Source organism: Cheilinus undulatus, linkage group 17, assembly GCF_018320785.1.
Source record: "Cheilinus undulatus linkage group 17, ASM1832078v1, whole genome shotgun sequence".
Lineage (NCBI taxonomy): Eukaryota > Metazoa > Chordata > Actinopteri > Labriformes > Labridae > Cheilinus > Cheilinus undulatus.
Genome location: NC_054881.1, coordinates 35,805,838 through 35,831,717, shown reverse-complemented (window position 1 = coordinate 35,831,717; position 25,880 = coordinate 35,805,838). Strand labels below are relative to the sequence as shown.

Below are 25,880 nucleotides of genomic sequence, written 5' to 3'. Positions count from 1 at the left end.
CTTCAAAGCAATGTCAATTAGATAAAAATATGAAATGCAAAATGAGTGATTGTATAAATATTCATCCCTTCAAGTCAGTATTTATTAGATGCACCTTTGGCTGCAATCACAGCACTGAGTTTGTGTGGATAGGTCTCAATCAGGCCTGCACATCTGAACACTGAAATTTTACTCCATTATTCTTTGCAAACTGCTCACACTCTGTTAGGTTGCACAGGGATCGCGCATGAACAGCCTGTTTCAAGTCCAGACATAAATCCTCTATTGGATTGAAGTCAGGGCTTTGACTCAGCCACTCCAGAACATTCACCTTGTTGTCTTTAAACCATTTCTGTGTAGCTTTCTCTGTATGCTTCAGCTCATTGTCTTGCTGGAAAATAAATCTTCTCCCAAGCTGTAGCTCTCTTGCAGGTTGAATAAGATTGTCCTCTAGGATTTTCCTATATTTTTCCACGTTCATTTTACCCTCTACCTTAACAAGCCTTCCAGGGCTGGCTGCTGAGAAACATCCCCACAGCATGATGCTGCCACCACCATGCTTCACAGTGGCGATGGTGTGTTTGTGGGGATGTGCAGTGTTTGGTGTTCACCAAACATGGTGTCTTGTCTGCTGGCCCAAATCACCTTTATGGTCTCATAAAGGAACTTTCTCCCACTTTACCATGGAGTCTCCCACATGCCATGTGGCAAACTCTGGGCAAGATCTGTTTTCTTCAACAGTGGCTTTCTCTTTGCCACTCTCCCATTAAGCTTGTGTGAAGACCTTGGGCAACAGTTTGCAGTTTCTCCCATCTCAGCTGCTGAAACTTGTAACTCCTTCAGGGTAGTCATAGGTGTCTTGACGACCTCTCTCACTGGTCGTCCTCTTGTACGATAGCTCAGTTTGTGAGAACGGCCTGATCTAGGAAGATTTACACATGTGACATATTCCTTCCATTTCTTGATGATTGATATAACTGAACTTCGGTGGGTATTCAGTGCCTTGTAATGTTTTTGCACCCATCCCTTGACTTATACTTTTCAGTTACCTTTTCTTTGAGTTGCTTTGAGTATTCTTTTGTCTTCATGGTATAATGGTAGCCAGGAATACCTTTTAGACACAGGTGTCTTTATACTACAGTTACTTGAGACACATTCACTGCACTCAAATGATCCTCATTTCATTAATTGAAAGACTACTAGCTCCAGTGAGCTGGACCTCTGCTGAATTAGTCCAGTCTCTTTAAAGGGGGTGAATATTTATGCTGTCACTTATTTTGCATCACACATTTTTGTCTTATTGACAATACACACTGTGCAACTCAACTTCAAAAATACCTTAATATCCCTTTAACTTAAACACAAAGCACAGCTGAAGAAATACCTAATCACACTAACTGATTCTAAATGTGAACTCCGGCTCTGATCCCCCCCCCCCCAGGTGGCCTTAGAGAATCGTCTGGAGAGAGTGAATCGTGAGTTGGGATCGATCCGCATGACCCTGAAGAGATTCCACGTCCTCCGCTCCTCTGCCAACATATAGCAATGTCTGTCCTTTTACATTGTAGATGCTACGACTTAGTGTCTTGATTTTTTACAGTGCACTGATTGTCTTTCAGTCTCTTCCTGTGCCATAAACTCATCTGTACAGCAGCGTCTTTTTATACCTATTACTTATTACTCTGGGATATTTTTTATATGTCTGAAAGATATTACAATTTTTGAAGTCTATTTTTAGTAAAACACAGATTTGTAAAGTCGTTTACTTTTTTAGTCACAGAAGTATAAATAAGACATGTTTTAATCACCATATTCAGGTGTGGATTTTTAAAATGTTTCAGTGTAAATTGAACTTTCCAGCAGGCACATTTTTCCACTCGGAAAATCTCACTGCCATTTTTAGTTCATGTGATTTCAGAACATTTGAAATATTTTTATTTTTTCATTTGACACCACTTGAAGTCTATTTATTTAATGTTATATTCTTTTTCAGAGCATTTTATGTTTTTGTTTTTGTTCTAACTTCTTTGTGATTTTTTCCTTTCCGGGCCAAATGTATGAGACACAAAGGAAGCCTTTACTTGAATCAAAATGCCTTTTTTTCTTCGTTTACTTTCCATTTTTACTCGTCACTTTGCTTTTCAGCCGTTCTTCATTCGAGCCACCTGTAAAATCAAAACCAGCACACCTTCCAAGAACACACACCAACATTTCCACACAAATCCTCGGTGAGTGGATTGATGCTCGTGCATGGGGTTTCTTGCACTGCTTCTATTTGCCATGCAGATTTTCCTACCTGACATGAATTTCACTGGAACTATAATATTGTTGTTGCACAATAAAAAATAAACTTTGTTTTGATAACTATTGGTATTTCTCTGCTCAATCATTGCAGTTACATGGAAAGTGCATGCTGATGGCATAAAAAAGATAGAAGTTTTGGTCAAGAATTTAGAAATTAAACTTTACAGTTGCTGAAATTATGATAGTAAAAATAGAAAAAGATCAAAAAGTTGTGTAGTGGAGTTTACTGTGAACTATAATTTAATGACTATTTATAATAAAAATCTAAAGTCTTTAATGTGTAGCAAACACATGTCCCAAACAAAATGTTGATGATTGAAGTGGATTCTCACCGGAAAATTATTTTGTCAATTACATATATCAAGTTTATAATGAAGTATTTCTATTTGGAGAATAGAAATTTAAGTTTATGAGAATAAAGCTGTAATATTACAAGATAAAAGTGTAAAGTGTAAAGTTGTAAATTTTGTTTATGATTGTGATTGATTTTTAAAGTAATAGACTAGACCAGGGTTTCCCAAACTTTCAGCTCGTGACCCCCAAAATGAATCAGAGATCGGGGACCCCCACCTTCCCTTGAGGGGGATAAAGTGCATGATGTTGCACAAAGCAGCTTGCTTTTTAGGTACTATTTATAACTTTTACTTACATTTAAGCACAAATATCACTTTGATAACCATGTTTTTATAAATTGGAATCATTTTGACATTTTTTTTTACAATGATATACAAAATGTATGATTTTAAATCATTCAATTTTTTTTTCTTTTTGGAAAGCATCCTGCGACCCCCCTTCACTGTCTCACGACCCCCCTGGGGTTCCCGACCCCCACTTTGGGGACCACTGGACTAAACTATCAGCAATGCAGCAGACCTGTGCTAAAGTAAAGACTCATTCTGGAAGGCAAAATCTTAAAACAAGCTCCATTTTACCAATCTCCCTTTGACTGTAGTCTCATAAAATCAGGTCTTTAAACTCATCAATTTATGGTAATAATCTTGGAAATTTTACAACTTCAATTTCTCGAAGGTAAGGTGTTAAACTTCTTAATCTTATAATAACTGAAATTATTTTTTTCTTTAAATAAGTTAATTCATAATGTTAATTCTGTAAGTTTATTGAATCACATTAAGCCTTCAGCTTGCACAATTAAACTGTTTTTCTCTCTGCAACTTTTTCTTTCTAATGTTTTGACTGGATTCACATTAATTTGTATTGTATTCTTTGACACTAATAGGCTATTATGACTTTAGTACCGACATAGTTTTAAAGATTTTTTTCTTTTGTGTGGCCCTTATTTAACCTTGCAAAGCAGATGCATACACCCGTTTCCATGTTTCTGGCCGACCAGGTTAGCCCTTATTATCTATTGTCACCATTTCAGACCTTCTCAAGTATGTATGTTTTTAATCATATCTAAATTTCAATTCAAGCATTGGTATCCTCAATAAATCAATATATATCATATATAATCAATATATCTGTGTATGCACAAGCCCTGCAGTCTCATGCCCTTATGTGGGCATCAAAAGGGCTTATTAAGAACAGCTGGGAGCTTCAGTGAAGCCAAAAGTACCAGAAACTAGTTTACTGACCATGGTGTTACTGTGTTTGATCGGCCAGCCAACTGGTCTGACCTGAACCCTGTAGAGAATCTCTGAGGAGGATGAGAGACACCAGCCTTAACAATACAGACGAGCTGAAGGCTGCTATCAGAGCAACCTGGGCTTCATAACACTCCAGTAGTGCCACAGGCTTTGTGCAGAAGGAGCTCCAACCAATTACTGAGCGCATAAATGAAAATGCATTTCCAGAAGGTCATTTCTGTACCATATAAAGCCTATTTTGAAAGGATGTTTTGTAATATGCTAATATTTTCAGATAGTAACGTCTTTATTTTTGTGAGCTGTAAGCCGTTCATCAGGAAGTTTCACTTCTTGACTTAATTCACAAGAAAAAAGGGAACTTTTTCATGATATTCTAATAGTTTTTAGCTGCACCTGTGTTTTTTATTACCTGAGTCTTCCATTGAAAATCTTACCTTTTCGACGCTGGTGGCTGCGGTCCTCAATTCACCACTTGGAGGCGCTTTTCTAGCTCAGCGTGACAGGAGGACGTCCTGTCTTCTGATGTAACCGTTAACCTGGATCTCTCACCGGCCACCGGCAGCACAGTACGGCCGTGTTTGATGATGGAGGAGCGGCGGTGACTTCGGCCCACGGCAGCCGGACTGAGAGGCGCTCACGACGCGGAATGAACGCTCCGTGTTTGGGGGGGAGAAGAGGACGGACACCCGGCTGTGTTGAACATAAACATCATCACGGAGGCTTGTGTGAACATAACGTTGCAGCTTCGACAGTGACGATGCGTCCGCTGCTTCCACAACGTGAAAATCCGGCTGAATAAACCGGGGCTGCAGGCTGCAGGTGAGTCAGTCATGTTTCACTGCTCGTGCATTTCTCCTTGATTAATTTCTCCTTTATCCTTGTTGTGACTGAATGGGCTGTATTGACCAGGTGGCATCCATCATTGTAGTTTAAACTCTACCACAGTGAATCCACTGACCAGCCAACCAACAGAGCCCTCATTTGATTCTGCAGGGAATCATGTTTGCCTTGATAGGCTCTTAGATTATCACCAAGCATAGCAATTATAGGTTGCAAAAGCCTGACACTCGTTCTTCTTCTTCTCATATTAAACAAAAACACAGCAGGTCTCATATCTGATATACCACACCCATTTTACATTGCACAGGGAGATAAAATCTGTGTTTCAGTGTGCATGGCTGGATAAACCAATTACTGAGTCCTGGGGCTCGACCTCTGCTCTCAGGCCCCCTATGAGACCCCGGCTGCCCTCCCTAAAGAGCTGTGTGAGCACTATAATCATCAATAATTAAAACTCCCTTCAGTTGTCTTGTTCTAAAAGTCATAACATGAATCACTCCTAGCTTTGTACTAATGGGCACCAATTTTTAAAGTGAATAAACCACAAATTGATGCTGTGAGTTACAAAGTCTGCAAGGTGCCAAGATTCCTCTCAGTAATTCAAACTCCTCCATGTGATCAGATTGGATTTATGCGTCATCAACTATGCTGTTGCGGTCACGAATCAGGCTTCAGCAATTTGCTTATGATGCAACCTTCAATGCACATTTATGAGAGGTGTAAATCCATCCATCACGTCCCCTTTCACACTGTCGCACTGTCAATTCCCGGTATAGAACTCATTTATCATCGGGTAAAAGTTGGTGAGCAGCTGCTGGTGGAGGCGTTGATTTTGCTTCACTGCTCTGCTGCACCTCAAAGACTCAGATTCTGATGTTAGGAGAGATAGAAAAGACACTTTGAAATTGTTGTGGTTTGTTTGTCCTTAAATCTTATTCAGGCATCAACATGCATAGATGATAATAAGGCCAAAAGTAGGCAGTAACTCAAGCTGGGTAGAAAGTGAGGCTATCCTGACGCTTTAAGCCAAAAGACAAATTCTAGCTGATTGTAGTTTAAGACACCTGTGTTTGGAATGTCCATCAGTATTACTGGCTACCATTACACCACAAAGACAAAAGAACACTCCAGGCAACTCAGAGAAAAGGTTATTGAAAAGTGTAATTCAGGGGATGGATACAAAAAGATGCCTAGATCAGGCCGTCCTCACAAACTGAGCGACTGTATGAGAAGGAGACTAGTGAGAGAGGTCACCAAGACACCTATAGCCACTCTGAAGGAGTTCCAAGCTTCAGCAGCTGCGATGGGAGAGACTCTGCATACTACAACTGTTATCCAGGGGTTCTTCACCAGTCAAGGCTTTATGGGAGAGTGGCAAAGAGAAAGATACTGTTGAGGAAAACTCAGATTAAATCTGGACTAGAGTTCACCAAAAGGCATGTGGGAGACTCCATGGTCAATTGGAAGAAAGTTTTTTTGGTCTGACGAGACAGAAATGGTGCTTTTTGTTCACCACAAACACACCATCCCCACTATGAGGCACAGTGGTGGCAGCATCATGCTGTGGGGATGCTTCTCAACAGCCAGGGTAAAATAAATGTGGCAAAATATAGTAAAATCCTGGAAGACAATCTTATTCAGTCTGCAAGAGAATGGAGCAAAATTGTTAAGATGTGCAAGCCTGATTGAGACCTATCCACACAGACTCAGTGCTGTGATTGCAGCCAAAGGTGCATCTATTAGATACCAACTAGAAGGGGTCGAATATTTATGCACTCACCGATTTTACATTACATTTTTTTATTTGACTGACATCACTTTGTAGCAGTCTGTTTTCGCTTTGACATTAAAGAGGGCTTTGGTAAAAGTCTAATTATGTTGACCATGATGGATTTATAAAATCAATGAAAGGGTAGAAACTCCAAGGGGGTGAATACTTTTCACAGGAACTGTAGCCTCTTACAGCATGGCTGAACAACACGCCATAAGAGGCATTAGAAGAGGTGTGGCCAAATACTTTTGTCCATATACTGAATATATAGCATTAAGATAAATACTTTAGGCCACCCAGGCCTTGGGGGAGTAAAATGTTTTTGTTTGATTGGCCAAGACTTAAAAAGATGGTTGTTTTAGGTCTTGAGTTGTATCAGATACTAAATTTGAATAAAAGAAATACAGAGCAAAGGTTAGCCTTTTTTACATAGTATCCCATATTGTTAAACAAAAACAAAAAAAGAATCTAAAACCAAAATAAAAATAAAAACTAATGAAAAATCCCAAACTGTTATCAACTCATTAATATCCAATCAGATTGAAATGCCGTGCTTAGACTTGGGTCAACACAGAGGCAGAACTTTATCCGGCTCTCTTCTGTCAAAGGCTTGCCAATACAAAGCACTACACTTATGTTTCTTGACCTTCAAAATAAAAGCACTAGACATGTCACACTGCTTAGGGTTAGGTTGAAATCCACAGAGCAGAGAGGTTAATGTTTAATGGATGAAGTTTCGACAGCGAGAGTCCAATGGGAAGTGATACCTAATGCCTGCATGCTGTCAGAGTGACCACCAGTTCTCTGGGCTTCCAGCTGAGTCATCAGTTTGCATTAGAAAACTTCCTGCAAGACTTCTTTTTTTCATGCGTGGACTGTGTTTTTGCCAAATTAGCAACTTGAGCTTGGAGTTAGTTCTCTGAGTTGGATTGGATTGATTTCACACTGAAAGCTGTTTGCTTACATTAATTAAAGCTAAAATGTGGTTGCATGATAGCTGACGGTTCTGTTTGGACTTTACTGCAGATTGTATTCTTGCATTGTATATTGCATGCTTTCTGTTGTCTTGTACAGGCACTAAAATGCTTTAGATGCTACTTCATAAACTACAAATACAAATCAAAACAATTTCAATACCAATAGGTTATTTTTTCTTTTTTAAAAACATTCATCTTACATTGAAAAACACAGCAGAATTTCCTAGAAACCCTGTACAAGAGTCCTGTGTAGTCTGACCTACAGCCTTGAACGTAAATATATTTCTATTTTAGGTCACCTCTTGCTTACTCACTGAAAGCCTTTGCTGTCCCCGCTACAAATGTTCTGTACATCCTGCAAACAATGCCGGCATCCACAGAGCTGGAGCTATTCTTAGACACTGAAGGTGAAAACACTAAAGGGGGCTGTTGCTTTGTGTGATCCTCACCTTGCCTTTAACATATTTAGACGGACAATGTGCTGAGGCAAAACTCTCGAGGAAGGAGGCTTCAAACCCCCGGGGAGTTCTGTTATCAGGCTCACTGTTGTCTGGGTAGCAGGGATGTCTGAACCAAGTTTTGGACCTTAACCTACTGGTCGCCCTAGAGAAATAGTCAGAGCATTATAAATGTCCTTTGATTGTGTCCCCCAAAGGCCTGGATGATATGGCCTGAATACCATATCAACTGTATTTTTTAAAATGGTATCATATCGCTGTATTGAAATTGAAAAGAGATGATACGTTTAAGGAAGTTGAAATCCCCTTCTCTGCCCACTTCTTTGAATCATCATGGAATTAAAACAAGCAAATCATCAGTTAAACCCCTCTTGAAACAGTTGTTTAAGTCTCTTTAATACTTGTTGCTGTATTGCTTAGCTGAAGGAAAACCGTCTTGAGCTCAGCTCGTATTGAAGCCCCAAACAGGCCAATGGAGACACCATGCAAAACAAACACTCGTTTCATGTTGCTGTTATTACAGACATCCAACTTGGGGAGAGGGGTGTGGCTGCAGACTGTACAACTATGATGGACACCCTCAGAAACCGTTCACCTGAGACGCCTTCCTTTTTAGAACGGAAATACGTGCTAAAACTTTAGAAATAAAATTGGATTAAACTTCTGTTTAGGGTTGGGGTAAGGGTTAGGATACCAGCAGGTAAAAGTTAAAAACCTGATCTGCAAAACCTGTTTACAGATATTTTAGTATGCAAGGTAAACAGTCTGCTTACAGAGAAAAAGCTTGTCCTCCATGAGAACATTGTAATGTAGCAACTGTTGCTTACGTAGCACCATTAGCAATGCCATAAGCAATGTAGAAAACCTAGCTACATAGATAACACAAGCTGTGTAGCAAATGTAGCTAAAGCTTAGCTCACAAAGCAGCTATCTATTCTATCTCTTGTCTATCTTGTTAAACTTGTCATGCTGCTGTCTTGGCCAGGGCTCCCTTGTAAGAGAGATTTTTGTGTCTCAATGGGAATAAATCCTGTTTAAATAAAAAGAAATAAAATCTCTGTTACTATGTTCTCTGCATAGCTATATTGACATTAGCTACCTAAAGCTCACATTGCTAAAGCTAACCTAGCTTAACATTAATTAAGCTGGCATAGCTATGTTACCTTTAGCTACATTTGCAAAAGTTCACATTGCTAAAGCTAACTTCGATACATGGGCTTATGTTTTAACGTTCATTACTTAGCTAGCATAGCTATGTTAGCTTTGTCTACATTTGCTAAAGTTCACTTTGCTAAAGATAACTTAGCTACATTGGCTTATATTGTAATGTTCATTACTTAGCTAGTATAGCTATGTTAGCTTTAGCTACATTTGATATCATGTTGCGAAAGTTAACTTAGCTACATTGGCTTATGGAGTTACATTAACTATGTAGCTGGCATAGCTATGTTAACTTTAGCTTCTTTGGTAAAGTTCAAATTGCTAAAGCTAACTTGGCTACATTGGCTTATGTTGTAATATTCATTACTTAGCTAGCATAGCTATGTTAGCTTAAGCTACATTTGCTAAAGTTCAATTTGTAAAAGCTTACTTAGCTACATTGGCTTATGTTATAACTTTAAATATGTAGCTAGCATAGCTATGTTAGCTTTAGCTATGTTTGCTAAAGCTCACATTGCTAAAGCTGACTTAGCTACATTGGCTTATGGAGTAATGTTAATTAGGTAACTGGCATAGCTATGTTAACTTTAGCTACATTTGTTAAAGTTCACATTGCTAAAGATAAGGTTGCTATAGCTACATTGGCTACATTGGCTTATGTACTAACGTCAGTTACGTAAAGCTCATGAAGATAAAGTGAGCCATGTTGGTCTAACTACTTTCAAAACGTCCATACAAATTTAATCCAGGATTAGACCTCTAATCTTTTTCTTTATTTTATGTATGAGCAACCAGCACATTAAAGCTACAGTCTGTGAAAGGGGCCACCAGAGATGGATGGTCTACAGCCAGGCTGTCTTGAACTTTGGGAGCAGAGATCATTTATCTCATTACTATTTTTCACATTAATCGCACAGATACAAGTGGGTGATGTTCGGCTTGTTGTCTGGCTGCTCTTTAGTGTCAGAGTGAAACATGGTGATTACTGGACTCAGACTGAGCTGCTGTCAGTCACGTATCACTTTGTTATAGTTGCAGGGTTTTTAACCTCCCATGTGCTACACAACACAACATGAGCGTTTAAACGAGTGGTGACGGTGTTACAAAAATCTGTTCCATCATGGCTAAAATGTTACTGGTGACTGTACTGATACCATTTTACTGCCCACCACCAATCCTCTGTAGATTCTAAATATCTGTTTTCTATATTGTTTGCATAGAAACAGTAGGTGTAGAAAAACTTTACTCCAGTATAAAAATGGGAACTTCATATTTTCATACCAGTCTGGATACAAAAATCATCAGGGGTCATGTCTGCTTCTAGGAGTCACATTAAGGGGAAAAAAGGCTAATGTTCCCTAACATGTTGGACATCTAAATTTTCAATGACTAAAATTGGTTTCATGAATTAGTTATCAGTCTCATAGCCTACTAATAATCAGTATCAGCCCTGAAAAACCAGTATGGGCTGACCCCTAACGCTTAGAATTATACATGTCTTTACATGATTTCATAACCATCCATTTAATAATTGATGAGAGATTTCAGTCTAAACCAGGAATGGGCGGTAATATAGTAATACTGTACCCCAGGGTATTTAAAACAGCCACGCTATGGCTTAATTGTATCATGAAGAAGGTTCAGTGTAATGCGGCGTGTAAGAAATGCCTTAAGAATGTGTGTCTAAACCCAGCAGCAATGCTGCCTGTATGTGAAGATACGGCTAATGATATCTGAATAATTAGTCAAATAACTAACCTGTAATAAGAAAGACTTGATATTTATATATGCTCATATAACCACGTGTCACAGGATGGCCCAGCGCTATGGTCCTCTGTAAAGCCAAACTGTAAAACGTGCAGCTCTGGTTTTAATGTGATCAGCAGCAACGTGAGTTCAGAAACACTTCAATTCTTCTTTCTTTGGGTGAATCGGTAATGAGATGTGATCTGAAGTTTGTTGTTTATAACATACATGCAACATCAGGCACCTTAGTAATTTTCAAAACATTTAAACGTATGCTAACTGCTTTTTATGGGATACGTAGATGAAGGTCATTTGTAGTCGTTGGTTGTTTAAGTTGCTTAAAATATTTACAGCCAACCTTTATCTGTGTAAAAGCACACAGAACATGACATAACATTCCTAGGTTCTGTCTGATAGTAGCTCTTGATTAATCATTCTCACATAACCGTTGGGCAGGAAGGAAAGAGAGCATAAGAACGCTTTAGTGCAAGGAGGGAGAGGGGAGAAAAAGAGAGCAAACTTGATTTAAACCTCTGTCCTAACACGACTCTGTTTACCTGTGCAGTGTGAAAACAACGCTGCAGACATAAATCAATGCCAGCACTCCTATAATACATGTCTGAGTTGTTGGTTGAGCATGTTCTTTATCAGCTGCAATTTTCCATTATTTCTATCACGTACTCTAATCTTGCACATGTATACCACTCAGGGTAGACCAACATAAATGCCTACAAGAGAGAATAGCTGAAAGGTTCTTAGTGTACCAGGAAGTCCCCTTCCATGTTTGGTATATCATCCATTGTGAATTGTGGTTCTCTAACTGAGTCAGTAACTTCACTCATGGTGCAAAAGTATCTAATGCCCAAAGTCGCTCTGGGAAAACTCTGCAGATTAGGGGATGATTGTTACGTATTCTCCAATGCCATTTTTTCATTTCTGATATGATTCCGAGGTGTTGGGTATCAGTAGATACCGAGTACCAATCTGATACCGGTGTGAACTCTCTGGACTGACTGTACAGACTAGCAAATTATTTTAGACCTATATTTGACTGAGAACATGACTCAATCATAATGTACAGTATCTCTGTGACCCTAAAGTTGTTTTTCTGCTGATTATTGAGTTTTACTGCTAAATATTAAAATAACAACACAGGGGGCTGCATCACAGGCTCTCTCTATCACCATTATGCTCTATTCAGGCAGCATCACATGATTTCAGAACAGCCTGCAACTGGCTGACAGACCCTCACAAAGGGTAAACAATATGGTGGTTAGCATTTGAGTTAGCATTGGGGGTAGCGGTAATAAATGATCATAATTCGATTAAAATGGATAAAAAGATGTTCAGTATCAGGTTTACTAGTGTGGATTTAATCATTAAAGTCTCCAAAAGTCACGCGAGTTCCAGGCTCGCTGAAAATGCTGCCTCAAGGGATTCAAAGGCGTCAATAGCGTCAATGGGAAAGCACAACGGCTAGCTTCAAGAGGAATAACAACTAAGAGGCAATGATTAATGGTTGAGAAGTTATTTAACTTTTGATATATTGTGTCACTTCTTGTCGTGTACGACAGCACTGGCCTGGAAGGCATTTTAACGATCACATTCACAGAAAAACTGTCTCACAGACACCATTCTTTGCTGTTCTAAAAATGGTAGCTTGTGCATGACGTGTTTTCTGGCAGTGAAGAAAAATTGATGTCTGGTTCACAGCGCTAACATTTAGTATGGCTAAACAAGAAAACGAAAAGCTTAAACAAACAGTATGAGATTGGTGCATGAACTTGTGTACCCGCCGATATCAATACCTGCATTTTAAGCTGTATCGTACCTTTGGTACCTTTTGCCCTAAAAGTAATCCCCCATAGAGTTTAGTTACTTATCCTTTTTATGTTAAGGATGGTCTGCACTATTAGGAGTTTTCTAACTAAGTCAGTAACTTCACTCATGGTGCAGAAAAATGACAAAAAAAAAAGCTTAAAATGATTAAGTACAGTTTACTTGAAATTAAAGATACATTCTACCAAGTCTGGATGTTTTTACATACACATAACTCAACACTCTTAGCAACCTTCTTCTGCTCGATCTTACAGTGTATAGTCGTAGGAAAAGTTCAGCAATTGCACACACAGTTAGTGTGCATCCTCTGTATGCCACAACTTTCTGATGCAAATCTTGAGCCAAACTATCAAGAAAATTTTGATTCATTAGACACATCCATCCAACCATTATCTATCTTACTGAGCTGTCATTGGTCTACTGGTGGGGTGCAATCTGGACAGAACGCTGGTATAAAAAGACAAACATTAATGTCTGTAATCACACACACAGTTAACCTTACCAGCATGTCTTTGGACAGTGGAGGAGGTTGGAGTAAAAGCCCATGGATGATGGGGGATCTATAACGTTTTTTCAGTGAGAGACAGTGTAAACCACTGCACCATGCAGCTCTGATTATGAGAAATATTAATATCCCTATTAAAAAAAGAGAATTTAGGGGGTTGAACTCATCATCTGTGATGTAAAATGAAAGTTTATGCAAGATTTTATAGTACACGATGTACTATTTGTTGAGAAAAATGAGTCTGGACCAAAATGGTAGACCTGGCCCAGTGTTCCCATCATATCAGACTGGATTTAAGCTCCTAGCAGGGCTAAAATTATCTTACTGATTATCTTACGATTGCACCAGCTCATTAAATTTGTATCATGCAGCTTCTTAATCAACCCAACCATCGGATCCGTTGCTTAATGTTCTGGTCCTGTTTCCTCCCATTTCAGGTCCAATATGCATGAATTTAATGTGTGTGGGACAGAAGATGGAGCCTCACAGGATCTGATTATGGAGCCAAAATGATTAGGTTTGCTTTAATGAATGCTGTTAGGAAGTGGCCACCGCAGAAAGAATGAGTCACCATATTGATTGCCGCCCTGCTCCTTCAGTTGCTCCTTCTCACTAGAAACCTCCCAACCCTCCCCTTCTCTCTCAGCCAAGTCTATCCATTCAGACTTCAGTTTCAAATTCATGTTTTTGAGTTCATTTTTCCTCTTCATCTCAATGTGAGATGCCAGATCCCCCCCCCCTCACTTCTTTCCCAAAGATACGTCAGAGAGGATTTGCAGAGGGGCATGCAGCCGCACCGAGGGCTGCATACCAATAACAGCATGACTCGCTCCAGTCTGGATGAGAGAGAGAGAGGAAAATAAGAGGAAGGGGAGGAGGAGGGGGGGTCTTGTCACGAGAAGCCACGTCATCACAGTGTGTGGAATCTATTTTTAGCAGCGTAAACAGAGGGATTCCAGCCCACTGATCATGGCTACACAGCGAGGACTGAGAGGTGGGAGGCTGGAGACACTCTGGATGTGAATGAACGACACTTTCCATTTAGTCCTGACTGTCTGCCTCTTGCAGCCGCTCCCCTCCCACCGCCTTGGCCTGTCGGGGAGAAACACTGCGCCACAAATAGACCAGCATGCTCCCAGTCTGACGCTTTCTCCTCCTGTTCACATGCATGAGCATATGTACTGTCTCTCAAATGCAGGAAGCATGCATCACATCATATCCCAACAGGTTAAAGATGGCTTACAACAGCAGATGGAATTGATTTCAAAATAAATCAGATGATTGTAAAGTGTCACGGCAGGTGTTTCCATTTCTAGTTTATAAATCAAAATCTCTTTACTGGAACACATTGATTGTACAGGGAATCAGCTTGGCTTAAAGGTTCAGATATGACCTTTCTGTGTGGAGTTTGCACGTTCTGTCTCTCTGGGTGCTCCTGTTTCCTCCTACACTCTTTAGGTGACTCTAAATTGCCCATAGGTGTGGGTGTGAGAGTGGCTGCGTGCCTCTCTATGCAAGAAAGTAGTCCAGGATGTACCTGCTTTTCACCCAGTGACAGCTGGGATTAGCCCAAGCCCCTGGCTGTGATTAGCAGTATACGGTGCCCCCTTCACTTTCTTCAACTTTTTTATGTTGCAGCCTGATGCTACAGTCAAAAAAATCTGACAAATCTACACTCAGTACTCCATCTTGACAAAGTGAAAAACAGAGTTTTGTTAGAAAAAAAAAACAACTGAAATATCCCATTGAAATTCTTCCAGTTTCTCTCAATCTTTGCTAAGATTTTTCTCCACCCTGACTGGAGTCCGCCTGTGGGAAATTAGATTAAACAGATGTGATTTGGAAAGGCACACACCTCTTTATAGCAGGGTCAGAGACGGGATTGTTGCAAGGCTCAGATCTGTAACCTGAAATGAACCTCCCATAGACAGCGTCGTTGTAGCCCCAAACCGAGCTGTAAACTTAATGCTGTTCTTTGTTCTTCTTTTAACAATGAAATGTCTTCAATTTCTGATAAAACTGCAGCGTCCACGCTAATCTCTTCTGTCTCATTGCACCGGCCTCTTGTTGCTGCTCACTTACATCACGACTCTGTCACGCCCGAAAGTACTGCCCCTTGACCCTGATTGGTCCTGTCACTTTCTAAATGGACCCAGACTGTTCAGATGGGAGCTTTGCAAGATGGATTCACCAGTGAGAAACACAGAAATGGGCAAATCCATCTGGAAGACTACAAAAATAGTTGCTGCATTGAAGGTTCCCAAGAGATTGGCACAGCAAGGACTCTTTCAAGAGCTGGTCGTCTGGCCAAACTGAGCAATCAGGGAAGAAGAGCTTTAGTAAGAGAGGTGACCAAGAACCTGATGGTCACTCTGACTGAGCTCCAGAGATCCTGCGTGGATATGGGACAGAGTTCCAGAAGGACAACCATCACTGCAGCCCTCCTATGATGATCTTCATAGATAGTAGAGTGGCAAGATGGAAGTCTCTCCTTAGTGCAAAACACATGCTGAACACAGCTGAAGAACGACAGGAAATATGGGGGGAGAGAGGAGGGAAAGACATGCACCAAACAGTTCCAGGACTTGGAATCAATCCACCAAAATCAGGGTCCAATTGCCAGATCTTCAATAATCGACATTCATGTTTTAAGTTATATGCTTAGGTGTGTTTTTTTTTTAAGCTTGTTTTATGAAAAAATGCTATTGGACTTTGTCATATGCAAAATTTGTTACAGAAAATACATTTTAAGACATTATTTTTTCATATTAAATACTATAAGTCAAAATCTTTTAGTCACATGTTATGGAAAATACTCAATATTTAGCTATTTTCTCTGCTTTTGTTTTGTTTAATCCACAATTTTACTGAAGATAAGGTTCTGAATATTTCTGTCACCCCTGCCTCAAACTGACTGACCTGCATTCAGACCCACACCGTCATGGTTTCCAGCTGGCAGTCAGACGGTGCCGTTGCAAACATTTTAAATATAGATCCATACCTACATGACGTCCCTGGTTACTCCTTAGGGGTGTTTCGTGAGTCATGGTAGGGGAGGCTGGGGGGATTCAAAGCTGTCACGTTTGACCACGTTTGCCATGCTGGCTTTGAGCACTTAGTCTAATTAACAGTCCAGAGGCTTTGTAGGGATGCAGCCAGGCGTTGTGTCCTCATCAAATATTCACACACACACACACACACACACCCACACACACACACACACACACACACATATATTGAGCAGTGTGGATCAGCTCCCTGCTCACCTGATACTCTGAGCGTCACTGCGTTAGTTAAAAGTAATCTCTGGGTGTCTGTTTCCTCACAGATTGGACTGATTCATCGTCATCGTAACAGCTCTGCAAGGCTGCTGAATTACGCTGGTGCAAAGTAGGCTTCATGTTTACACTTTCTGTTTGCCAACATTTTCAAAAAGAAACAAAAGAATACAAAAAAGGTGCTAATGAGAATGTCTTCAGTTTGGCATGAAATACTTGGATATTAAAAAGTTAGACGTGCTGTGAGTGGGAAAGCTAAGAACAGTCCCAGTTAGCCTGTTTATTCTTAGAAAATATGATATGATAGATCAACCATGGTCAATATGATTTGGCTCAAATGATTGTAGTTTAAAGACACCTGAGCCTGGCAGGTCAACTCAGAGGTTAATCAGTATTCCTGGCAACCATTACACCACGAAGAGAAAAGAACACTCCAAGCAACTCCAGGAAAATATTATAGAAGAGTGTAAGTCAGGGGATAGATGCAAGTAAATTTCCAAGATGCTGAACACCCCTCAGAGTTCAGTTGAATCCATCATCAAGAAATGGGAGCCATATGGCACAGGTGTAAATCTGCCTCGACCAGACGGTCCTAACAAACTGAGTGACCATGCAAGAAGGGGACTAGCCAGAGAGGCCACCAAGACAGCTATGACTACTCTGAAGGAGTTATAAGCTTCAGCAGCTGAGATGGGAGAGACTCTGTATACACCAGTCAAAGCTTTATGGGAGAGCAGCAAAGAGGCAAATGTCACCATCTCTGATGCTTCTATTGTGTGTAAATTGTTTTGTTCTGGGTGTTTAATACATTTTTGACCGGGATGTTCCCTTAGCAGAGCTCAGCAGTTTCCTGTCGGACATTGTGAATGACACTAATCATGAGATGGAACTGCAGTCTTTAAAGACACTTAATCAACAGGACAAATCAAAGTGGGTTTAAAGGTCTGGATGCACTCTGACTCGTAAATTCAAACGGTCCTCTGAGGCTCTGGAGTCGGGCCAAACAGTAATGGCATTTTCCTCCAGGAGTGAATCCTCAGCTTTTTATCTCTGGGTGTTCAAATCTTCTCGGCTCAACAACAGTTACACCTTCTGCTCTGCCTCTCCCTTCTCTGCATCTCTTTAAAAACAAGCTCTTTCACCTGCTCCCCCTCTTCTTCCTGTGAGCAGGTCTGTGAATTTTAATGCTTGGATGTCAAACATAAAAACAAGTTTTCACGCCTCCCTGCTCCTCGTTGCTTTCTCCTCACATCTCGGTGCCTCCTCCCTGAGCCTCTGTTCATGACGTTGGATTGAAAGGTGAGGCTGTGAGAGGAGGGGAAATGCTGAGTTAATGAAGAGCTGGTAAAAAGGAGTCTGTGTTTGTGGCTGATGAGGAGTCAGCAGGTGCTGAGGCGGCCTCTCTGATCTCAACAGCCTGCTGCTTTTCTCATGGGAGATAGCTCTCTGTGTAGCCATGATCAAAAAACCTTTATTTATAATTTACCAACCCGCTAACAGGTGTCACACATCTAACAATCATTTGTTAGCACTGTAGACTTCATAAAGGATAGCCACTCAGGAGTTTGAGATTTTGCACGTCTATAGTTGCAGCTTGACATGAGCAAAGGCCATCAGTTAGCGGTAGCATGGTTAGCAACAGGTAAGTGTAATTAATGGTAGCAATGATACCCTCTGTCTGAAGTGACGGATTAAATCAAAAGCTTTAAACTCAACCCACAGCAGGACTGAACAAAAGAGACTGTGCATCATCTTGCCCAGAGGTAGAGGAAAAATAGACCACACTTAATGAAGTTTCTAACATTATTAGCACTTCTAGCCTACCTGCGATGAATTTTAAGTGTTCTAATGATGTTTCAGAGTTGGTAAAAGATGTGTTTTCATATAGAAAAGGGTGAAATGCGTGTGAAGCACCCACTACTCACCTGGAGAATGCTATGAAGGTCAAAAAGTGCCTGAACTGCTTCTTGTTTACTGAGATTTTTAATATTGTGGTGGAAACCCTGTATGTTGCAGAAAATCTGGAGAAAGTTTAACAGTATTAAGAAAATGTTCCAAGTCAATGTGAGTAAGATACTTAGCCCCAGTGTGCTCTTGCTGCTGTGTCTGCGGTGTATAGCTTCCCCACTGCATGATGCTGCCACCACCGTGCTCTCCACTGGGGATGGTGTGTTTACGATGATGTGCAGTGTTTGATGTCCACCAAATATAGTAGCTGCGTTTCCATTACCCTCAGAGATGTGCAAAATCTAAACAGCGTGATAAAAAACTGGTATTGGAAACACCTGAATTTTGAAAAACCTCTCAAATATCACTTAAAAGTTTTTATGCTCTCATGAGGAGGTTTTTCAGAGGTTTCAATACAGAAGAATGTTGCAAAACTGTAATGTAACCACTATTTCTGCATTTACAAGTCACAGGACATAACATAGGGTGTCACATGACCAGTCACTCCGAGACAACATCTACGGTACGTGTGGACAGAAGTGGAGATGAGACTTTTCTTAACATCATACTTACACGTGGCTTTTGCCATAGATATGGACTTTGCCTCTGAACTATCATCCTTTGCCTTCGTCTTTTGTTCAGAATTATCAAGGCAACCGCTGTAGATGTGATCATAACCGTACCAACATGCAACAGGTTTTGAACGTCTAGGTTTGTTGCAGCGGATTCATACGAGGTGAGATTTTACAAGAATTGCAAGGCTCATACCCAAAAACTGCCTTTAATGGAAACACATTTAAAGCACAATTTTACTTAGTCGAAATTTAAGAAGTATTGCTTTTATTTTTTGAAAAACTGTAATTGAAATGCAGCTATTGTCTTCTCTGATGGCCAGAAAGCACCATTTGGTCTCATCAGACCAAAGAATTTTCTTCCACTTGACCGTGGAGTCTCTCACATGCCATGTGGCAAACTCTAGTCCAGATATAATAAGTTTTCTTCAACAGTGGCTTTCTCTTTTCCACCCTCTCATAAAACTTTTTACTGGTGAAGAACCCTTGCAACACGTATTTTATGCAGAGTCTCTCCCATCTCACCTGCTGAAGCTTGTAACTTCAGAGTAGTCATAGGTGTCTTGGTGGCCTCTCTCACTAGTCTCCTTCTTGGACAGTCACTCAGTTTGTGAGGACGGCCTGATCCAGGCAGGTTTACACATGTGCAATATTCCTTCCATTTCTTGATGATGGATTTAACTGAACTCTGGGGGATGTTCAGTGCCTTAGAAATATTTTTGTATGCATCCCCTGACTTATATTTTTCAATAACCTTTTCTATAAATTGTTTGGAGTGTTCTTTTGTCTCATGGTGTAATGGTAGCCAGGAATACTTTTCAATCAGTGACTGGACCTTCCAGACACAGGTGTCTTTATATTACCTGAGACAAATTCACTCCACTCAGGTGATCCCCATTTCACAAACTGTGAGACTACTAGCACCAATTGGCTGGACCTCTGTTGAATTAGGTCAGTGACTTTAAAGGAGGTGAATATTTATCCAACCACTTATTTTGTATTACAAATTTTTGCCTAATTGACATTAATTTGTAGAAATCTGTTTTCACGTTGATATTAAAGAGGATTGTTTTGAATTTTTTTTGTCAAAAAAGCCAAAATATGTTGACCATGAATGATTTCTAAAATCAATACAAAGGTAAAACATCCATCCATGCATCCTCCACCATCAGTGTTCGAATATGTTGTAAATAAAATGGTCCTTTGAGTGGTCAGAAGACTAGAAAAAACACAACACAATTTACCAATCATAAAACAGATTGCAAAAGTAGCAGGAGGTCCAGATGAAAGATAATTTACCACTTTAAAATGTACCCCACCATCGCTGCCATTTACTGGCACCACTGGCAGAGCAGAGCGGTTTGTGCATCATCACAGCTAACCCCTGCCAGCATCCCCACCACAACCATTATCAGACTGATCTCTGCCATCAACCCCTCCCACCCTCCCTTCCACCTCCACCGCCGCCCTGCGCTAAAAATAGTCGTCCTCTCTCATCAGCCAGTCATCACGTCAGGGCTTCGTTCACTCTCATTTGCTGCACATGCCTCTCTTTATGTTGTGATCTTTGACAGCATCCGAGCCAGAAGCTCGTGCTGAAAATTAAAGTCCAAGCTAAGTTAATTTACAGTTAATCAGCTTTAAGTACAGATATCTGTAATTCTGTTCTCTGGTTTGTTTCTTCTGCTTTTAAACTGGATTTAGGAAGGAAACGGTTTCAAAACATGACTTCTGCTGTGAGTGTGAGACTTTAGCAGACTACAGAGCTGTGTGCCCGTTTAGATTTAATCCTAATCTATGTCACTGTGACTGAATAAAACAAAATAAGCTGAGAACTGAGTCTCATTCAGAGTTTTCTCTTTCACAGGGGACACATCGCTGGAGATGGACTTTAGGTCAGTGAAAATCTTAATATTTATTATTAGGTAGGTGGTGTTTAAGGTGGTATTTAGACCTGTCACTTAGACGAAAGCAGAGCAGCAACAATGAAAAAGTCTCCCGTGTTTCCATTATTCTATGATATTAAAGAACAGTTTTAAAACATGTCCAGTTTCACATGTAACATAACCTATACTGCCAAAAGTATTCACTCACCCATCCAAATAACAGAAATCAGGCGTTTCAATCACCTCCATGGCCACAGGTATATAAAATCAAGCACCTAGGCATGCAGACTGTTTCTACAAACATTTGTGAAAGAATGGGTCGCTCTCAGGAGCTCAGTGAATTCCAGCGTGGTACTGTGATAGGATGCCACCTGTGCAACAAGTCCAGTCGGGAAATTTCCTCGCTCCTAAATATCCCACAGTCAACCGACAATGGTATTATAACAAAGTGGAAGCGATTGGGAACGACAGCAACTCAGCCATGAAGTGGTAGGCCACGTAAAATGACAGAGCGGGGTCAGCGGATGCCGAGGCGCATAGTGCGCAGAGGTCGCCAACTTTCTGCAGTCAATCGCTTCATGTGGCCTTCAGATTAGCTCAAGAACAGTGCGTAGAGAGCTTCATGGAATGGGTTTCCATGGCTGAGCACGCTGCCACTGGACTCTAGAGTAGTGGAGACACGTTCTCTGGAGTGCTTCTGCGTCTGGCATTCTGATGGACGAATCTGGGTTTGGCGGTTGCCAGGAGAACGGTACTTGTCTGACTGCATTGTTCCAAGTGTAAAGTTTGGTCACGGGGGGATTATGGTGTGTGGTTGTATTTTAGGAGCTGGGCTTGGCCCCTTAGTTTCAGTGAAAGAAACTCTGAATGCTTCAGCATACCAAGAGATTTTGGACAATTCCATGCTTACAACTTTGTGGGAACAGTTTGGGGATGGCCCCTTCCTGTTCCAACACGACTGTGCACCAGTGCACAAAGCAAGGTCCGTAAAGACATGGATGAGAGAGATTGGTGTGGATGAACTTGACTGGCCTGCACAGAGTCCTGACCTCAACCCGATATAACACCTTTGGGATGAATTAGAGTGGAGACTGAGAGCCAGGCCTTATCGTCCAACATCAGTGTGTGACCTCACAAATGTGCTTCTGAAAGAATGGTCAAAAATTCCCATAAACACACTCCTAAACCTTGTAGAAAGCCTTCCCAAAAGAGCTGAAGCTGTTATAGCTGCAAAGGGTGGACCAATGTCATATTAAACCCTATGGATTAAGAATGAGATGTCACTTAAGTTCGTATGCGAGTCAAGGCAGGTGAGCAAATACTTTTGGCAATATAGTGTATGAAAGTGACATTTCCTTGTGCATAAACCTTATACCAGCCTTCTGCAGAAAATAAAGATGACCATATAACAGGTTATTTGTTTAAATTTCACACAAAATAAGACCAAATGACAGCTATTGAGTAATGATGCCACTTTTTGTAATTTTGCTCCCCTTTTATGCTGGCTGATATCAGTCTCAAGAAGCATTTGATTTATTTCTAATTGTGAAAGATTACCTCAGTAAATATGGCACTGACAATAGGGGAATACATGCGGCCACAAATGGAGTTTTCAGCTGGACTTGAAGAGACTTTGTCCTGCCAGCCTTCTGGGAGAAGTTTGAGTGAGTCGATGACTGAACATGGCTGGTAATACTCAGGAAAGTCAGCATGAGCAAGCGGTCATGGGTGATGAATCCAAATTTCAGGACAGTCTGCCCCAGAAACTCCCTGATTTACATATTCACTCGTCATCAGCAGCATGAAGTTTTCCCTGTTAGTCACGATAGTGTGGGGAAGGAGGTGATGCATGCTGCAAATCTTAGAATAAACATTTTTGCCTATTGGAATGAGAAAATGAGCAGTAAAGAAGTCACTGGGGATGAGCAGAAAGAGCATGAGGCAGCTTCTTTATGGAGCACGAGAACTGCACCAGTTACTCACCGGTGCACAATAGAAACGCAGTCACCCTCGCCCACACGCTGGCCATGAATTTTGAAAATGTCCTGCTGCATTTTCACATCAGGAAATGGAGATTTTTCAAGTCCAGTCCAAGTATGGAAAAAATGCTTAATACATGTACATGCTACCCCAATACAAACTGCCCCAACCATTAAATCGGCTATGAAACCTGGAGTAAGATAAATGAATAAATAAATGCCCCTCTGGGATTCAAAGCCAGCACATGCTGCAGCAGCCAGCGTGACGTCCTGACAAATACCGTCAGTCAGATCTGAGGAGGCGGCGTGCAGAAACCTGCAGCCAAACAGAGCTCATGTTTTCTGTTTGATGCTTTCAGGATGAGTAACAGGAGCGTCTGCTGAGGAAAGATGTGTCTGACAAGATCACAAATTAACAGCCGTAATTGTGGCAGATGTTCAGGTTTAGAGCTCTGTGTTTGTGTGGGCTGATTCTGTTAGCGTGTGCTCTGCTGATGCTCAGATAAAGTGTGTGATGGGAGGAGAACCTGTCAACAAGTCATTTCATTCTGAGGATATCTGCAGCTGTTAGATAAAACCAGGAAGCAAGGAAAGCGACGGTACGAATCACAGGGCTCCTTCTCATTCCCTGCATCACTTCGGTTTGACGGGAAGTTTTTATCTCAGTAGCAGAAGTTTGCCTTTTGTGATCGGCTCTTAGAAAATGTCCTCAGGTTCTTGGTTTTCCTGCCGTAGCTGCATCTGAAATCTCCTTAAAAGGTGAAGCGGCAGTCATGTGATCTCATGGTTTGGCTGCAGGTGGGATATTTTTAACCTGAAACCCACTGAGACGCGTCGGCTGGATGTAATTAAAGAGACGTTTATAAAGTGCAGACATGTGAGTCACAGTTTATCCTCCACTCGCAGCATTCGCTCCATGCACATCAGGTCTCATTCACAGCAAGAGCTCCAGTCTGCCGCTCATGTATGAGCATTTAGTACCTTCGTGATAACAGACAAAACATTGGGTTTTCTTAAAAAATCACCACACACTGTCTTTAAGGTTTTATTTGGAAATCTGTGAAGCATTAGTCTTCATTTTTAGAAGTACAGGTGCATCTGAAAAAATTAGAATATCATGTAAAAGTTTCAATGGTTACAGCTCCCAGCTCACAAAGTTAAAAAAGGGTTTGCAAAGGTTTCTTGAGTCTTTACTCTCTCACTCTGGTTCAGTAGTAGACATGACCACAATCATGGGGAAGACTGCTGACTTGACTTTTGTGCAGAACACAATCACTGACATCCTCCACAAGGAGGGTAAGCCACAGAAAGTCAGAGCTTAAAAGACAGGCTGGTTTCAGAGTCTGTTTTAAAGCATTTTCATGGAAAGTTGACCAGAAGAGAAGAGTGCAGTAAGAAAGGCTCAAACAAAGCAGATTCAGGAACTTAAGGGATCTTCATAAGGAGTGGACTAAGGCTGGAGTCAGTTGATCAATAGCCACCACACATGTTTGTCGAGGAAATGGGCTACAAGTGTTGTGTTCCTTTTGTCAAGTTAAGTCCAGAGTCAAGGCTGTCAACCGTCTACCAGGAGATTTTAGAGACCTTCATGCTTCCATCTGCTGGGAAGCTACATGGAGATTCTGATTTTCTTTTCCAGCAGGACTTGGCACCTGCCCACAGTGAAGCCTAAACTACCAGACACTGGTTTGCTGACTGTGGTGTTACTGTGTTTGCTCGACCAGCCAACTGGTCTGACCTGAACCCTGTAGAGAATCTCTGAGGAAGATGAGAGACACCAGACCCAACAATACAGACAAGCTGAAGGCTGCTATCAGAGCAACCTGGGCTTCATAACACCCCAGCAGTGCCACAGACTGATCACCTCCATGCCACATCACTTAGATGCAGAAATATGTGCAAAAAAAAAGTGCTATTATGAATCCTTTTTGGACTGATGTTTATGATATTTTAATATTTTGAAAAAGTGGATTTTTAATTTTTACCTCTGCCAAGGAGGGTTTGTTCATTAGTTAGTTAGTTAGTTTGTCAGTTAGTTTGTTAGCAACATAACTCAAAAAGTTGTGGACGGATTTTGATGACATTTTCAGGAAATGTCAGAAATGGCATAAGGAAGAACTGATTAGATTTTGGGACTGATCCGGATCACCATCTGGATCCAGACATTTTTTAAAGGATTCTGTACATTGGGAGATAGGGCTAATGGCAGAGGTACGCGCTCTCCGAGTGCTTTTCTAGTTTGAGATGAAACTAGAATATATGGCAATTTCACTTTTGAAGTCAATCACAAGAAAAAAAAATGAACTTTTTCCATATATCCTATTCTATTTTTTGAGATGCACCTTTGTACTCAGTGGTGTTCCCTTGTTTTCCAAACAGTTTCTGGAGTAATCAGGTTTGTTCCTGTCGACACTGTTTAATTAATTGATAAATATGAAGTATTTGCTGTCCCAACACAATTAAATCACAAAAAAGCCAATATTTAATACTGGACACGATAAAGTTAGAGTTATAGTGTCACATGTGTCACATGTTTTATTTCTATTTAACTTGGGCTGAACAATTTGGGAAAATAATGTAACTGTGATTTTTTTTCCCAATAATGCGATTGCAATTTGATATGCAACTATTCCTTAAGTTCTTCATTTTATGTATTTTCCAACAAACACAAGCAATAAATCATTATACATTACAACCAAAACAATATTAAATCAAACTAGGGCTGAAAATTTTTGAAAAAAATGTCTGTCATGATTTTTACTTGTATTGCAAATTGGATATGAATAATTTTATTGAAGGAATGATGATTTTTATGTTACCCTCATATTTAATCAGAAAAAAAAGTATAAAAATTAAGGTAGTAGGATTTTTTGTATACTATTCTACTATTCTGGGTCTTGAATGATTGCATGACATGTAATGCATAACATCTCTGCTGCTGCTGCTGCAGAAAGGATTTAAAATGGTATTTTGACTCAAATTTCAGGTTAAAGAAATATTGCAACTTCTGTGATTAACTCAAATTTTTGAT

The 25,880-nt window shown here is 40.5% G+C and overlaps 2 protein-coding genes across 4 annotated transcripts in view; both read left to right on the top strand.

The window, feature by feature from the left end:
* The window catches only part of LOC121525623 (M-phase phosphoprotein 9), a 30,539-nt gene extending 28,204 nt beyond the window's left edge, over positions 1–2,335 (top strand). For all 3 annotated transcript variants that reach the window (XM_041811694.1, XM_041811693.1, XM_041811695.1), the window contains one exon: positions 1,421–2,335. In XM_041811694.1, the coding sequence (XP_041667628.1) occupies positions 1,421–1,522 (102 nt within the window). In that variant the 3' untranslated portion in view covers positions 1,523–2,335. The remainder of the gene's footprint in view (positions 1–1,420) is intronic.
* Positions 2,336–4,467: 2,132 nt separating this feature from the next.
* Positions 4,468–25,880, top strand: part of LOC121524995 (membrane-associated phosphatidylinositol transfer protein 2-like) — an 89,623-nt gene continuing 68,210 nt past the window's right edge. Inside the window, exons 1-2 of the mRNA XM_041810664.1 lie at positions 4,468–4,709; positions 20,852–20,879. The gene's annotated coding sequence lies outside the window, so the exon portion shown is untranslated. The remainder of the gene's footprint in view (positions 4,710–20,851; positions 20,880–25,880) is intronic.